Below are 17,067 nucleotides of genomic sequence, written 5' to 3' on the forward strand. Positions count from 1 at the left end.
AGCTGTTAAACAACAACGCAGAGCTGGAACATAACAAGCACACTGTACTCTGACACTGTATAGACGTTGCTTTTGGCCATGGCTCAGTGTACAGTGTAATTAACGTTGTTTTGCCTGTTAACGTGTCTCAAACAGCCTTCTGTGCTCTCAAAATCACATTCATTCACCTTTTCCTTTCTTCTCCTTCCCCTCCATAACACACCTCCTCCTCACCCATCGCTGCCCTCCTCTTCCTCTCTCCCCTCCCCTTTTGAACCTTGCGTCTCTCCACGCCTCTGCTCCGATTCTCCCTCCTTCCTCTCCTCTCCCGTCTTTCCTAATCTCAGCAGGATGGAGGACAGGGTGTGGACTGGGTGCCTTCTTGTCATTCTGACACTGGGATGGACTGAGGCTCAGAGTCAGACCAACTTCACCAGGTACGTAAGAGAGATTTTAGATACATTCAAATCTCTTCAGGTATTTGTGTGAACTATATGGCTCTCAATGTCCCTCTTATGCATGTGTTTTCTTTTCTACATCCTGCATGTGCACATGTGGCATGCCATTTTCAAGCCCACATCAGTCTACATTAACTACTGTGTGTGTGTTTTTTCCTCTCCTGGTTGCAGTATTATGATTACATAAAGCTCAGTAGAAATAGAGGGTTGCAGTGTTGTTAAGATGTGGTTGCTGTCCCATAAACACACAAAATGACAGCATGCTGTAATTGATGTAGTGATTCATCTGGGCACATGCACAGTAGCTTGTCCTGATGTTTTTGTCAAAAGTAGCAATAAATTCAGACTTTTACCCTCTTAAATCCACATTTTGGGCTCAGTAAATGTTGAGAATTGAATTTTTAGAGATTCTTTTTTTTAACCTGGTGTGCACACTGCGATGGAAACTTCCACATACATGGGGTGTAAATTGAACATGAGACAAACAAATGCCTGTGGGCTGTTCAGCTCCAGAGGGTCAGAAGGGAGGGACACCACTGGGATTTTTTGGCCAAAAGTGGCCTTATTGTACCACAGCAGACATACATTGCATGCCTGAAGAGCAGGACAGAAAAGAAAAAAGGGACTATAATGGGTTGATGATCACAGACAGTCAATGTAAAAGATGATTAATTTTGGCCTTTTTCCCCCCAAGAAATGAGCACAAAAACAACGAAAATTGAGCCGCAGAGTCACGTTTGAAAGAGGAAACAAACGCCAGAGCAGCCAACATTTAAATTAACGAGTCTGGGGGCAGCGGGCGCTGCCAAATTAAAAAGTCGAGGCTGGCCCAGCTTTGATCTGTGTTTATCCGAGTGTGAAAGCGTGGGTGTGTGTCACCAAACCCCATGTGTGAGTCGGGCTGTTGTGCAGTGTTTAAAAAGTGCCTGTCTGCTAACGTTAAAAGTATGTGTTACGTCTGCTGACAACTTTCTTGTGGTACAGTCAGTATGTGGAGAACGCTCACAGCACACATACTGTATATCGACAGTCTTCCTGGCTTGGTTTGACCAAGTTTCATGAAAAAACACAAACCAGGAGAGTTGACGGGGAACCTCCCTGGACTCGGAGAACAGAGGCAGACTGTGCCACTGTGGTTTTCAGCGTGTGTGCAGGGGCTCTGCCTCAACACTCTCAGTAGAGCTGCGTTTTCTTCCAGTGCAGCACAAGTTAAATGTTGAACTGCAGTTGTTGATGGCGGTTGTGTGATACTCTTTCAGGCCCATCTTCCACTGTGGAGGCCACCTGGTCACAGACTCGGGCATCGTGGCCAGTGAAGGATTCCCCAGTCACTACAAACCCAACAGTAAATGCATCTGGTACATCACTGTGAGTGATTTTAAAATCATTAAACCATCACACTGAACCCAAACTCAATGTGTCCCAGAGCGGCTGCTGTCATTAAGTGTCTCCAGACTTAGTGCCTGAATCATGTGAATATGAAACAAATTGTGGGTCTTCTCTGGTAGATTATGGATCAAAAACAAAATCAAATTCATGAAGGGAAATTGCTCTTTAGCGGCACTGGAAAACTTTGAAAGAGATGGGATTTAGGCAACAAAAAAAAAGGTGGCGTTTATTACCAAAAACATGATCGAAACAGAGACAAAGTTGACTCTGGGAAGTTCAACAAAAATAACAACACAAAGTAAAACCTGCAGCCTCACAACACGCTGCCACCAACTCTCCTACAACATAAACCAGTGACTGGCCTTTTACCAACTCAGCCTGAACTGGAACCTACTATCTGCTGAGGTAAACATGGGTTGAGCTGGACCGATAGAGGACAACAAACAAAACATTAATTTAAGATTCCTTTGTACCTGCTGATAATCTGAATTTATCTACGGGCACACACATACACTCACCAACTTTATCAGAATGTAATTTTCATTGTCATTACACCCCTGCTCCCTCAACTTGACAATGCCCTGTCACTTGCTGCTTAGAGGACCTAATGATGCACACCTGTTTTCACTTTCACTGATAAAGCCGACGATCTGCACCAACATCACAAACAACAAAACCCTTTAATGAACTTAAACAAGCTTGTTACTCATAAATGTAACATAAATTCAAACACTGGGCTCAAATTAAGTATTTAACACACACAAAAGTCAGTCTGATATCTGGTATCTTTAGAAATTTTGAGATATTCACTTGAATTTAAAATGAAGTTCTACTGCTTTGTGAGGTTAAGTCTATAACCCCTAAAAAACATTCTTACAAAACTTCATATTACACTTCATATGCAGTCTTGGTTTTGATGAAAATCTTTGAAATTGTATTATTGACTGATTTGTTGCACCTTGTGAGCATATTCTGTGGCTACATGAGGTTTAAACTGCTCAAAAAAGTAAATTGCTCCTATTTCTTTTCAAGCATCCCACATTTCCTAAGGTGAAACTTTATTACATTTACTCCTGTAACTACTTTTTTCCAGTAGTCTTTCCTCAAAGCATCACCTGTCGCCCCCCTCCAGGTCCCAGAGGGTCACGTGGTCATGTTGTCTTTCCGCCTCTTCGACATGGAGGCTGACCCCACCTGTCGGTACGACTACCTGGACGTCTACAACGGTCACTCCCGGTTGGTACAGAAGCTGGGTCGTTTCTGCGGGACCTTCCGGCCCGGCGCCCTCATCTCCACCTCCAACACCATGATGTTAGAGATGGTGTCGGACGACGGCACTGGAGGAAGAGGCTTTCTGGCTTCCTTCAGTGCAGGGAAGCCACATATGGAAGGTGTGGACGTGTAGAAACACACAGACCAAGATGAACTACTGAAGATTGTGGTTTTCTGGTGATAAATGGCAGCACTGTGGTTGTCTCAGCTTGTATGAAACTACATTTTGGTGATTTGTTTATGCTCAGAATGAACAAATTACTACTGAAAGCTACTCAGGACCCCCCCTAGAAAAACTCCAAAACTACATCATCAAAATAACACAAAACAAAATAACGTCCTTCCCTTATTTGAAAAAGGTTGAAGTCTGTTGTATTAGCATTTCATTTCCTTTTGACTCCATCCTCTCTTTTTTGTTCCCACAGAGAATCAGTTCTGTGGAGGACGGCTGACCAAATCGCAGGGCTCCGTCAAGACGCCCAACTGGCCCAACTCTAATTACCCAGCAGGCATCAGCTGTTCCTGGCACATCTCTGTAGAACCGAGCAATGTGAGCCAATTGTATTGCACTTTGTATTTCTTTGTATTAAGTGGGGAATATTAACATTTCAGTCGGACTTATGGAGCAGCTATGTGTGTTGAATAAGGCTAGTTGATGCAGGAGGAGCAGGAATGAAAATAGTAGTGAAGGGGCCCATCACAAGGAAATGTTCTACCTCAGGTGTAGTGTATGTGTGTGTCAGCGGCCTTGTGACAAAGTTCAAATGAAAGACTTCATTGAGTGCCTGAAGGTGTGTTCATGTGTGCCAAGAGATTGAACCTAAGGAAAGAGGGAAGGAAGCTAGAGCGAGGGAGAGAGTAAATGCCCTTCTGTATTTCAGAAGTCTGGCCCGTCGCCTCCACCACCACCACTACTACTACTACCACCTATGTCTGCACTGCTGGATTCATGAGGAATCAACCAGCTCACTTCACTCCCTGTCATAAATTTCATAGTTTGTGTTGGCATGTGTGTGTGTTCGTCGCCACCTCTTCCCCAGGTGATCGAGGTGAAGTTTGAGAAGCTGGACTTGGAGCCTGACACGTACTGTCGCTACGACTACGTGGCATTGTTTAACGGGGGAGAGAGGGATAACTCGCGGCGGATTGGGAGATTCTGCGGAGACAGGTCACCAGGGTGAGGTTACGGATCGCAAATGGGTGTTAAAAGAGACAAAACACTTGCTAAAAGTTGCATTTCCACAAATTCCTTTCCCCTCTGGTATTCTTCCTCCCTATTTTCCTCATCCTTTACATAGAATTATAGTGACAAATGGGAATGAACTCCTCGTCCAGTTCGTCTCCGACCTCAGCGTGACCTCAGATGGCTTCATGGCCCACTACTCCAGTGTGCCCCGTGGGTCTCGGACGCCCACCGCCGGGGGAGACTTCATCTACGGACCTCAAACCACCTCAACGCCACAAAAAACAACCGTGAAGCCGAGCAAACCCACCAAACCAACCCTCCTCCGGCCTAAACCCACCCCAAAACCAACCAAAAGACCACTGGTGAAGAAACCTCTGAAACCTCCACCACGCAAACCTATCGCCAAGCCTGCAGTCAAGCCCACGGCTAAACCCAAACCAGCTAAACCCACACCTAAAGCAACCGTGAAAAAGCCTACACCTAAACCTGGAACTAAACCTACGCCTAAACCTGGAGCTAAACCCACACCAAAACCTAAGATTATTAAGCCAATACTCAAACCAAGCATCAAGGCTAAACCCACACGTAAGCCTGCACTGAAGACCAAGCCCACCTTAAAACCAGCTGTCAAACCAGTGAAGCCAACCTCTAAGAGCAGAGTTAAACCAACCATTAAACCGAAGTTTAAGCCTAAAGTGACACCCAAGCCTGGAGTAAGCAAGACCGTGACGAAGAAGCCTGCTGTGAGCAAGAAACGTGAGTGGAAATGAACAATCTGCACATTGCTTTCACGTGTGCACATCTGTATCGAGAAGTTAACATGCTTATCCTGTGTTTGTGTTTGTTGCCTCGGGTGTTTTCTTCAGCTTTACCACTGAACCCACTGTGTACACAAGCCTGTAAGAGGACAGGAACTCTCCAATCCAGCTTCTGCCCTCATGACTTCGGTGAGCCACATCAGTCTTCACTAAACTTCCTCTCCATGTATTTTCACATCTCTACCTTTCCAAAACGTTACTTATTTCACCACTTCGCTCTTTTTCCCCCTTGCTTTTGTTGTGACGTGATCTTGGTTGTCATGTCAGTTTGATAAATGGACTCCCGGAATCTCTTTGTACCGAAAACACGAGCATAATTATTTAGAAATCATCAGTGAAGTTTGACCATTTCCCTTCAGCAACCATGCAACCCCTTTCTTATTTTTCTCTCTCTTTTCAGTGATTACGGGTAAGGTGACATCTTTGACCACTGGTCCGGGCGGCTCAGCGACAGTTGAGGTGTTCCTAATCAAGTCCTACAAGGCAGGACGCCTGAACATCACCAAATCAGGGCCCATCATGTCGGTCACACTGACTTCCACCTGCAAGAGATGCCCCGGGCTAATCAAAGGTACATGTGTGTCCACAGCAAAGTAAACACTGTCTAAATGTTGATCACAAGTGAACCTGGTATCTGACATATTCTGACACATTTTGTTTTGTCTCTTGTCCAGGCAAGAACTACGTGTTGATGGGAAAGGTCGACGAACAGGGCCACGGCCTCCTCAGCCCCTCCAGCTTCACTCTCCTCTACAAGCCCATCCACGCCAAAGCGCTGGTTAACCTCTCGCGCCAACCGTGCTGACATCACAGCCCCGCCCACCAGTCAGATTGACAGACTATCTCTCTGAATACATGTAACTTTACATAAAGAGTGAAAATATTAAGTCATATCCAAACATAATTGTTTTACATAATGCAATGCTGTTTTAAAAGAGTAAACATACAACATTAAGTACTATTATTTTGTATTTTGTATGTAAATTATATTTCTGTGATAAAAGATGCACATCAATAAACCATGTGACTCTGGTGCTTGAGGTGATTTTGATCTCCTTTCTATCATTTCCATGATAAAGTGTGACATGATAAACTATGTGAAATACATATCAGACACACATGAAAACACAGATGAATATTTTTATTTAAACTACTGTGTGGGTTTATTGTCTTTTAGTTCAACAGAACGTTATTTATCCCTGCAAGAGTGTGTGTGCATCATCACCATCGGGCTCATGATGCTTACAGCAGCACCAGGAGAGAAAGATCCCTCCTAACAGCACATAGGTCAAGATGGTGGTACAAAAGGCAAACAAGTAGAGTGTCTTGTTGCAGTAGGGATTGACATGCGTTGTGTTAGGGTTAGGGTTAATGTGTAAATAGAGAAGATCCACACATTACCTAGAAAAAAAGATCCAAAGAAAAGAAATATGTCTATTGTCTGTTTTGTGACAAAATAATTACAGATCTTTATACCAACAATGAAAGAACCAAAGATTTCAAGACATTTCAGACAATTTGTAAAGAGTAGAGGTGATATTCTTTGTCCTGAAATGTCAGGGTACAATGTAAATGAAAGTGGAGGTGAAGAACGCTGCAATATAAAACATAGTGGTATTTCTTCGGTTGAGTTAATTATTTTCTTATATCATGACAACAAAACATTGATGCTGGATGAAAATCACAACCATGTTGACATTGCAAGACCTTCCCTGGCTTTATTGATCTCTTGACTTGAAAAAGAAAAAATACAGCACCCTCTCCCTAATACCTCAAAATATAGTACTGGGTTGATTCACCTCCACCACCATTCCACCATTAACAACTAAAAAGGGAAAGGCATTAATAATTCAATATGTGGTTAAGATGGTGTATCTAATTTAAACCTCAATGTATTCATAGAATAATAGTTTTCACAATAACCAGCAAACTAGCAATTTCCAAATTTTTAATCATAACAAATGGTTGAACTTGAATTATAGTACAGGCCAACTTTATATGACAAATAATTTATGTACAGTCCCCTACCAGCGATGAACCAGATGAGGAAGAAGAGAGAGAAGAAGCTGCAACAGAACATGTTGAGGTACTTCTCAAGGCACCACAACAGCACCATGCTTCCTCCCATTACCGACATATAGACGGGGATGAGGGGCTGCCTCGGACAGTCATCTTGGTACACTAGTCCTGTTTGACATACAGTGCATCCGGAAAGTATTCACAGCGCTTCACTTTTTCCACATTTTGTTATGTTGCAGCCTTATACCAAAATGGATTAAATTCATTTTTTTCCTCAAAATTCTACACACAACACCCCATAATGACAACGTGAAAAAAGTTTTTGAGATTTTTGCAAATTTATTAAAAATAAAAAACCTGAGAAATCACATGTACATAAGTATTCACAGCCTTTGCTCAATACTTTGTTGATGCACCTTTGGCAGCAATTACAGCCTCAAGTCTTTTTGATTATGATGCCACAAGCTTGGCACACCTATCTTTGGGCAGTTTCACCCATTCCTCTTTGCAGCACCTCTCAAGCTCCATCAGGTTGGATGGGAAGCGTCGGTGCACAGCCATTTTCAGATCTCTCCAGAGATGTTCAATCGGATTCAAGTCTGGGCTGTGGCTGGGCCACTCAAGGACATTCACAGAGTTGTCCTGAAGCCACTCCTTTGATATCTTGGCTGTGTGCTTAGGGTCGTTGTCCTGCTGAAAGATAAACCGTCGCCCCAGTCTGAGGTCAAGAGCGCTCTGGAGCAGGTTTTCATCCAGGATGTCTCTGTACTTTGCTGCATTCATCTTTCCCTCTATCCTGACTAGTCTCCCAGTTCCTGCCGCTGAAAAACATCCCCACAGCATGATGCTGCCACCACCATGCTTCACTGTAGGGATGGTATTGGCCTGGTGATGAGCGGTGCCTGGTTTCCTCCAAACGTGACGCCTGGCATTCACACCAAAGAGTTCAATCTTTGTCTCATCAGACCAGAGAATTTTGTTTCTCATGGTCTGAGAGTCCTTCAGGTGCCTTTTGGCAAACTCCAGGCGGGCTGCTATGTGCCTTTTACTAAGGAGTGGCTTCCGTCTGGCCACTCTACCATACAGGCCTGATTGGTGGATTGCTGCAGAGATGGTTGTCCTTCTGGAAGGTTCTCCTCTCTCCACAGAGGAACTCTGGAGCTCTGACAGAGTGACCATCGGGTTCTTGGTCACCTCCCTGACTAAGGCCCTTCTCCCCCGATTACTCAGTTTAGATGGCCGGCCAGCTCTAGGAAGAGTCCTGGTGGTTCCGAACTTCTTCCACTTACGGATGATGGAGGCCACTGTGCTCATTGGGACCTTCAAAGCAGCAGAAATTTTTCTGTAACCTTCCCCAGATTTGTGCCTCGAGACAATCCTGTCTCGGAGGTCTACAGACAATTCCTTTGACTTCATGCTTGGTTTGTGCTCTGACATGCACTGTCAACTGTGGGACCTTATATAGACAGGTGTGTGCCTTTCCAAATCATGTCCAATCAACTGAATTTACCACAGGTGGACTCCAATTAAGCTGCAGAAACATCTCAAGGATGATCAGTGGAAACAGGATGCACCTGAGCTCAATTTTGAGCTTCATGGCAAAGGCTGTGAATACTTATGTACATGTGATTTCTTAGTTTTTTATTTTTAATAAATTTGCAAAAATTTCAAAAAAACTTTTTTCACATTGTCATTATGGGGTGTTGTGTGTAGAATTTTGAGGAAAAAAATTAATTTAATCCATTTTGGAATAAGGGTGTAACATAACAAAATGTGGAAAAAGTGAAGCGCTGTGAATACTTTCCGGATGCACTGTAAGGACAAAGACGAAGAGGAGTATCACTTCACCTGCCTCATCCATTAATGATTTTTATACTCCATTTTATTGTTGGCGATTGGAATAAACAATTCTGGTTGTTTGATATTCCAAAAGTTGCTTTCCTGAAAATAAATCCTGATGACATGAAAACAATCATGACGAGCATGACGAAGAAAAGCCCCACAGCACATACTGAGGGAACACAGACGAAATGCATTTTTACAATCACAAATAACACCACACACCAGATGTTTTAAGTTCAATTCAACTTATTAATTCTGCACATCACTTTCTCTCACCTGCTATTACTGTTGGAAGTGTGCTGGTGGGGCGTTGAGGTCTGTCACTCTCTGGCATTATTAGTGATGATAAATCTGACCTACAAAGAGAACAGAGACACCGTTTGTCAGGTACATTAAACTAGAGATGAGTCTGAACGTTTGTGGACAGTCCAACCAGGGTAAATAAGACACTGGACCTGCTGCATGCCAGTGTTAAGGAGGCATACAACTCCATAGCCCTTCATTTCAGATCTGTTCAGCTCTGTTCGCTAGTCTCTCTTTCTCTCTGGATGTCTCTACATGGATTACAACCATCACAACTCTCCGACTTACAGGACACCATGGATCATAATGTCCAACAATGGGACTTGACATGCAGCACTATCATGGACATATCATCATTTTGAGTTAACCACATATACACTTATCTGTACTTCAGATTGGATATTGTACATACATAACCATATGCCACTTTTCATACATATCTATGATCCTTAGCATTTATATTTTTGACATTTGTGTAGATTTGGATTTGCACCTTATTGACAATCTTTATCTTTTTAATATTTTGTTTATTTTTGCGCTCTTTCCTACTATGTACTGCTGCCCAACAATTTCCCTCGGGATAAAAAAAGTTGTCTTATCTTGTGTTATACAGTACAGAATATATAGAACAATACAGTACAGTCTGCAAATGTGAAAACACTTAATTAAAACTGGAATACATTATGTGATAGTATCACATAGGTCATGTCTTACCTGCTTGTGTCTCCTGCTCAAAGTGAAGAAAAGTTTACCGTGTGTCGCAACTTCCTGAAAGACTCCAATAATTCCACAGTACTCTGTATTAGTTTGTACCAGACATATTTAAGATTTGTTAATATGTGGTGCTTCCTCTGGAAGACATGTTGGCTGTTCTGGACAAACGTGAAAGAAAGGAAATATATCTAAATCTGTTTGAGTTTGAGTCTAAATTATGTAACACAACACATATTTTGTTTGTGGAAATTACCAATTATTAAGAACTGCTATAAAATAGCTATTTAAGTTTTATGAAGAGACAACTTCCCCTTATTTCTCTCTATCTTAGTATGACTTGAGTGTTGCACATGAGATAAAGCATGCCTTGTGGTCAAACAGGCGGTTTTGAACAACATCCTGAGCTCAGATCTGCCTGCTTAACAGCAATACATTTCCTGTTTCTACAGAGTTCCAATATCACACACCTCCATGTTTCTTTCTCTTTTAATAGATTCTTCAGATGAAAATACAACATATCTTTGATTGTGTTATGGTTAATATACTGCATGTAATCTTAATATTTAGTATATATAAATATGTTGGTTCCCCCTGTAAACAAAGCACAGCATTAGGTATCAATAAGTATCTCATATAGGTGTTTGACATGTGAGAAATCAGCGTCTAGTAAAGTGCATGACTGGTTAAATTAGAGTAACTTTATAGAGCGCCTTCTTGACACAAAACATCAACAAACATGAGCTTTAAAGTAAAAAAACAAGGCAAAATTAATTCACACAGAACAGACATTATTTATCATTATATCCTGTACTCTGTATCAAGGTATCAAGTTTAAGCCTAATTCCTGGCTCAACGTGTAAACAATACGTCTCATATATCTTTTGGATGAGCAGTTGGGGAACAAAATGCACTGCAGCCTCTGCAGACGTAGAAAAGGCTCAGCATCGAGGACTTTACACTTAGACATTATTTATAATCAGTGTTAAAATCTACAGCATCTCAGGATTAAGCATGAATCTACTGGGGCTACTATGAGACATAATGGGTGTTAAAATAAGACATATTAGTCTTGTGTTGCAAAGTATGAACCATTAACAATAATTTAGCACTATAAAAGGGTTAATTTAATAAAGAAAATTAATTATAATGTTCTTTTCATACTCTCAAGGCTAAAACAGAAAGGTCAAACTCTGTTTTACTGCTGCACTTATGAACTGTGCTACTGTTTGACAGCTTTTGAGGCGTATTGGTTAAATAGAAGTGCAACTTGGGCCTTGGTGCATGTGCAACAGAAAAACAAACTCATATGCAGCCCCGTGAGACGCATCCTGCCTCCTCGCTCCTCGTTTGGCTCTACACATCGTCGTCTGCGTCGGCTCGGCCACACAGGAAGAAGCAGAGGAGGACGCAGCAGCCGCTCACCAGGAACAGACCTAAGAGGATGTAGATCAACGTGGTGGTCCAGAAGGCAAACAGGTAGACTGTCCTGTCACAGTAGGGATCCGTGTTTGTTGTATTCTTGTTGTAGTTGGGCTTGTATATAGAATAGATCCACACATTACCTAGACATGAAAAAGAAATAAATATATTCAGATTTACAGTGTTACCAGGATACTGGGTGTGTTATTGTGTTTTGTCCTACATGCTGATTAGTGACAGTGACTGTAACTATGTGGTCAGATTCACAGACAATGTTTACCGTATTTCTTCTAATCTAACTTCATAAAAAACATTTGCAAGTTGGTCTAACGTTAAAAAACCTTTTCTGTTTATCTTTTCATGTATCATCTTCTGTGCATATGACTCCTGATTTGGAAAAAATGTCCACTAACTGTGGACTAATTTAAACTTTCAGGAGTTGGGAGCCATTTATTGTTTTGATTTTATTGATGATGTTTGGACCACCCTTTGTCTTTTTCAAGACAGCTGTTTTGAGCAGTGTCATTTATATAAATACATGTTTCTTTCTTTTTTTCCAACATTTTTTGACCATTGTATGCCTTTTGCTGATAGAGCTGATAGAAGAGAGATGATAGTGTCATTTATTTGATGTGAGGCAGAAATCTAAGTGCAATTTTATAATCATTTTACATACACAACTAAGGGCTTTGTGTGCAGCTGTGTCGGTTTTATTTTTTTAAAAAGGGAGGGGAATCTCTAGCAGAGATAGATGGACATCTAGTGGCCCATACATGTTACTACAGTGTGTTGATTCTCCAACTGGTGCACCTTAGTGAGTTGCAGCCTGGAGGCGGGGGTTATGTACTATAAAGAGATAATGCCTTCCATAACAAAATAATGGACAAAATGGAGCCAAAGAGTGATAATTCCTCCGCTGAGTACATTATTTTCTTACTTCAGGAAACCTTGTAGGGCATCATCACAAAATCACTGTCTATTGTTGCAAATTTTAAAAGTTAAATTAGTCTCACCCGCGAAGATAACATCACATGGCCTGATATCTGAGTTATGTTGCTATGGTTACATACACTCAGCTGCCAGTTTATTAGATAGCTAAAACTAATGCAGTCTAAAAAAAACAGCCCTGCTATAAATCTTACGTTTTTGTTGATTTGATTCAACTATATGATCATTTTAGAGGCTGTAGTTTGTTGTTGTTGCTGTTATTATGAGAGCTGTTAATATTTAGTCTACCCTCATTGGTATAAATTTAGGACAGCAGTTTGACTGATGGCCAGATTTCTGTTTGAATTTAAACAAACACCTGCCAACCACAAACAATCAGAAACAAGGATGCGACTTGTTACATCTGCTTCCCCTCTGTGGGCTCATTCGTCAGCCACCCACTGTTTAAACTCACCAGCAATAAACCAGCAGAAGAGGAAGATAGAAGTCAACGAGTTCCAAGCCGTGCAGACTCGATTGAGCGGGTTGGAGGTGCCATCTTTGGGCTTCTGGGCGCAGGGCAGGCAGGAGAGCGTCGCCAGCACCAGGCCAAAAACTCCCACCACTATCAGATAGATGGGGATGTAGCGCTGCCGCGGACAGTCCACCAGGTGTACTGCACCTGTGGGACACACAAGGGTGACGCCATATTATCACAATATTCAGGGGATCATTTATCCACAAGGGCAGAAAGAATTAGGACGTTCCAACATTTCAAAAATTTGAACATTTCAGTGAAACGGCTGCTAAACTGCTGCAGAAATGTCATTCAAACAACATGAATAAAATCTTACTCACCAATTGCAATCTGAGCAATGGGCATGACACAAAGAACCAACTTTGAACATGCTGCAAGAAGAAAGAATATGTTTAGATGAAAGACACTTAATTTGAGCCAAATCAAGTGATGACAGGGATGTGATTCAGTCCATCTCACCTAGCATTGGTGTTGAGAGTTGAGGGGGGCTGCGGATCTGTCGAATAAGCCCAGTGTTTGACATTGTCAGTAATGTGGACTCTAACCTACAGAGGAAGATAAAGACCTGAGTAAGAATGTAGACTGACGCTGTTTACATTGTTTAAAAGTACAAGTTTGCATGCTGTAAGGTGATTTTATGCAAAGCAAATAAGAAAAAGTGCAAACAAAGGTTTTAAGTATGTAAACATAGGACGACAAGAACATCTATAATTTACAGAAATAACATTTTCTACAGGGAGGGCAGTGTTCAGATGATTTAAAAAAATAAATAAAATAAAGCTGAAACAAACAGTTAATTAATCAATTACTCAACTGACAAAAATTAAAACTAAATTATTTTTATAATTAATTGTTTGAGTAATTTTCCAACGTATCATACATGATAGTGAAGTGAATATCTTTGGGTTGTGGACATGTTTGTTGGACAAAACAAGCAATTTGAATATTTCAATGTTGATTCTGGGAATATGTGATTTCCTGACATTTTACAGACAAAATGAATCATCACGTAATTGAGAAAATAATCAGCAGAGTAATCTGTAGTGAAAATAATTTTTAGTTGAATAAACCTTTAAATATGTGAACATCAAAACACTGGATTTTACTGAACATTCTGCCTTTTACGTGTTTGTAGTTTGTAGCTCAAAGTAAAATATGTTTGATAGCGCACTGAAAAGAATACAGTAATAGTGAATGACAAAGATTCAGCAGGGCACTTGTCTGACCAACAGTCAAAAACCCCAAAATATTTAATGGTCATTGGTACAAAACTGGCAAAACCAGCAAATCCTCACATTTAAGATGCTGAAACCAGTGAATATTTGGCATTTTTACTTGACAGATGGCTAAATAATTGACCAGTCGTCTCAGCACTATTTTAAACTGCAGGGCCACTGATTTTACTCATCAGAGTCTGTTTACATGTATCAGGGAGCACTACTGCATGTGTGGGGAAAAAAGCTGTATAAGGCAACCTCTGGTTTATAATGAAGGCTTTCTGCAAAAATGTCTCAAACCCAAAAATAACCCTGATGATATCATAGTGATGGTATCAGGGTTATTTTTTCTAATTACCCTTCAGAGCCACATAAGACGTTATACAGCAGTTTTCACAGGTAGAGCAGCACTCCTCATATAGAATAAACTGAACTTTGCGTGTCAAACGGGTCGAGTTTCCCTTTAAGCTTTTAGGGAAATTGTGTCCTAGATTTTAATTTTATTTGTGTTAAACATAAGTTGAAAACACAGTGAGTGTTTGAGGACCAGGGATGAAGCACGAACACCTCATACATGCATGTGGCAGCTCATTAGAGTGATTTAACCTTGTTAAGTTAGCCTCAATTCATCCCATCCTAAATTCAATTTCGTTTTCATTGTGAGTGTCCAGTTCACACAAATCGTGGTGAACTGATTGGCACACAGTGTGTATTCAAGACACAGTTTATGTTCACACACACACACACACACACACACCCAGTCTTTGAATTACTGCTCACTGGCTTTGTAGGGAATGCAGTTAAACGGTTTAACTGCATTCCCTACAAAGCCAGTTTGACCAACAGGAGCGGCAGCGACAGGAAACAACCTGTGCATTTTATCTTAAAAACAGACACGAAATGAATGAAATGTGGCGTAAGAATTAGAGAAAATGTGTGAAGCTGAAACCTAAACTGGCTTGGTCCCATTTTCAATGACTGGTAGTTTAATTGCATTTCACTATTTAAGGTGCAACAGGTAAATAAAAATCAGCACTTTCCACTCGGTAAAGTTTCAAAAGCAACACTCACATGTTTGACACTTGAACAAATCCTCACATGCTAAACAAACGCTGTACATCCAAAGCAGAAAACGTTAAACGTTAAAGTTTTCAAGCTACACGTCTTCCGCCCCGCCCGGTAACACACCGACATAAAGTGTGTTACCGTTGTCTTAAAAATGGGTTTCATCAACAAACATCACCGCGCAAAGTCTCCGGTTAGTGTGAAAGTAGCGAGAAAAGTCACTGTTTGTTATTTTGCCCACCGACAATTACCTTTGAGTTTACCTTCCCGCTTATACCGTCTGTTGTTGTGACTGACTCTGACAGCCGCGTCTCGTGAGATCCCGAGCCTCTGCCTCTCGGGAGCGCGCATGCTCAGAGAGGCGTTCACGCGGCCAACTGACAGCGGCCTGTGAGGTCTCGTGGGAGAACTCAGACACGAAGTACAGTGTAGAAATACTCTGTTACTAGCAAGTAAAAGTACCAAAGCATCTAAACATACTTGAAGTACTCATTATGCAGAATGGCCCATCAGAATAATGTACATTATATTATTGGATTATAATTATTGATGCATTAATATGTACATTGCTTTAATGTTGCAGCTGATAAAGGTGGGGTTTATTCTTGTTCTGCATGTCACCAGGGGATCAATTAAGCTTTAACTTTATCCATATTAATACATCATCATTTATGTGTTGATTATATTTTGTATCATTAATCTGAATCTGCAAAGTAACTAAATTATCAAATAAATGTAGTGGAGTAAAAAGAGTAAAGTAGCAGAAAATGGAAATACTCTGGTAAAGTATAAGTACCTCAAATGGTACTTAAGTACAGTACTTGAGTAAATATACTTAGTTACTTTCCACCACTGGTGTTCTTACACGTTATAGACCCTCAAAATGACATCAACACAGATGTGTCATGTAAAGCATAAAAAATCATACATTTCTGTCAAACAAAACTATGTTTATTTTTTCTGACTTTTCTCTAAGTTTTTTTTTTTTTTATTGTGAAATATTGGATATTTCCCCCTTTTGAGGCAAGCTTACACCCACACTAGCACATGTGATACATGTGATGAGGTGTCACAAGTAGACTTTGCTTCATTTTGAAAGGTCACAAGCCAAAAAAGGTTGGGAACAACCAACAGATAAGGCTTTTAGACTCTAATATAAATAATATATCAGCCATATATAAATACAGACTTTTCGCGAGGTTTGGCACAGAGTCTAAAGGGAAAATAGATGCTGTAAAAGTTATTAAAGTGGCATGAAATGAAGATATAATAGATGAATAAAATGAAATAAAGTATCACAGTATAATTAGTTGTAAACATACATGCAGCAGTTGAAAACTTAGCAAACCACACGTCAAACACAGGTAATGGTGGTTTATGATGCTTCACTTTCAAAAGCAGCACTCACATACAGACAGGCTCAGGCTCATGATAAAAAAAATGTTGTCACATGAGAGCAGATAAAGGTTGAATGAGCTGTTGTCTTTTGTCTCAAGCTTGCATAGTTGCATTGAAACAGAGGTGTGGTCACATGCAGCAGTGATATCAGGTGCAGTAATGTTGCAGTCAAGTCTGTGTCAGTGTATATTGATATACTTAAAAAGGCAGAACATTTATTTTGCAAAAGAGACTATATCAGCAAAATGTTCAGGCTCTTTTATCGTCTTAGTTTCTCTTTGTGATTTTAAGGTTAGGCGAATGCAATATCTCCAAATGCAACATTTCTGTGTTTAAAACTTTCACTCTCACCAGGGTACACTTCAATAGTGCACATTTTCTGACTACTGATTTTTAGTCTTGTTGAAGATATGAGGTAAGCTAAATTGAATGAAGTGATGTGCAGGAATCCAAACCTGTTGCAATAACTGCAGAACCAATCATAAGAAAACACATGTGACAACAACGGAACTAATAATATATT

General features: G+C 40.8%; 2 protein-coding genes and 1 pseudogene across 2 annotated transcripts; 1 reads left to right on the top strand and 2 right to left on the bottom strand.

The window, feature by feature from the left end:
- The first annotated feature begins 330 nt into the window (after nt 1–330).
- LOC139305883 (procollagen C-endopeptidase enhancer 2-like) lies at nt 331–6,140 on the top strand. The gene is made up of 9 exons (XM_070929835.1): nt 331–416; nt 1,697–1,805; nt 2,959–3,217; nt 3,524–3,648; nt 4,139–4,275; nt 4,397–4,737; nt 5,148–5,231; nt 5,503–5,673; nt 5,777–6,140. The coding sequence occupies exons 1-9, from the start codon at nt 331–333 to the stop codon at nt 5,905–5,907; spliced, it is 1,443 nt and encodes a 480-aa protein (XP_070785936.1). The 3' UTR covers nt 5,908–6,140.
- Nucleotides 6,141–6,266: 126 nt separating this feature from the next.
- LOC139306269 (transmembrane protein 272-like) lies at nt 6,267–10,102 on the bottom strand (annotated as a pseudogene).
- A 348-nt stretch (nt 10,103–10,450) lies between these two features.
- Nucleotides 10,451–15,469, bottom strand: LOC139305986 (transmembrane protein 272). The gene is made up of 5 exons (XM_070929939.1): nt 15,398–15,469; nt 13,324–13,409; nt 13,185–13,235; nt 12,802–13,008; nt 10,451–11,542 (listed from the first exon to the last, which is right to left on the bottom strand). The coding sequence occupies exons 2-5, from the start codon at nt 13,385–13,387 to the stop codon at nt 11,334–11,336; spliced, it is 531 nt and encodes a 176-aa protein (XP_070786040.1). The 5' UTR covers nt 13,388–13,409; nt 15,398–15,469; the 3' UTR covers nt 10,451–11,333.
- Between the last annotated feature and the right edge of the window lie 1,598 nt (nt 15,470–17,067).

The sequence above is a fragment of the Enoplosus armatus genome, chromosome 23, assembly GCF_043641665.1.
Source record: "Enoplosus armatus isolate fEnoArm2 chromosome 23, fEnoArm2.hap1, whole genome shotgun sequence".
Lineage (NCBI taxonomy): Eukaryota > Metazoa > Chordata > Actinopteri > Centrarchiformes > Enoplosidae > Enoplosus > Enoplosus armatus.

Bases quoted from the DNA above. Each gene is read 5' to 3' on its own strand.
- LOC139305986 (XM_070929939.1), bottom strand. From the start codon at position 13,387: ATGTCAAACACTGGGCTTATTCGACAGATCCGCAGCCCCCCTCAACTC. The intron at 13,236-13,323 runs GTGAGATGGACT...TTCTTCTTGCAG, and splicing joins ACTCTCAACACCAATGCTAG to CATGTTCAAAGTTGGTTCTT. The intron at 13,009-13,184 runs GTGAGTAAGATT...TGTGTCCCACAG, and splicing joins CATTGCTCAGATTGCAATTG to GTGCAGTACACCTGGTGGAC.
- LOC139305883 (XM_070929835.1), top strand. From the start codon at position 331: ATGGAGGACAGGGTGTGGACTGGGTGCCTTCTTGTCATTCTGACACTG. The intron at 417-1,696 runs GTACGTAAGAGA...ATACTCTTTCAG, and splicing joins AGTCAGACCAACTTCACCAG to GCCCATCTTCCACTGTGGAG. The intron at 4,276-4,396 runs GTGAGGTTACGG...TCCTTTACATAG, and splicing joins TGCGGAGACAGGTCACCAGG to AATTATAGTGACAAATGGGA.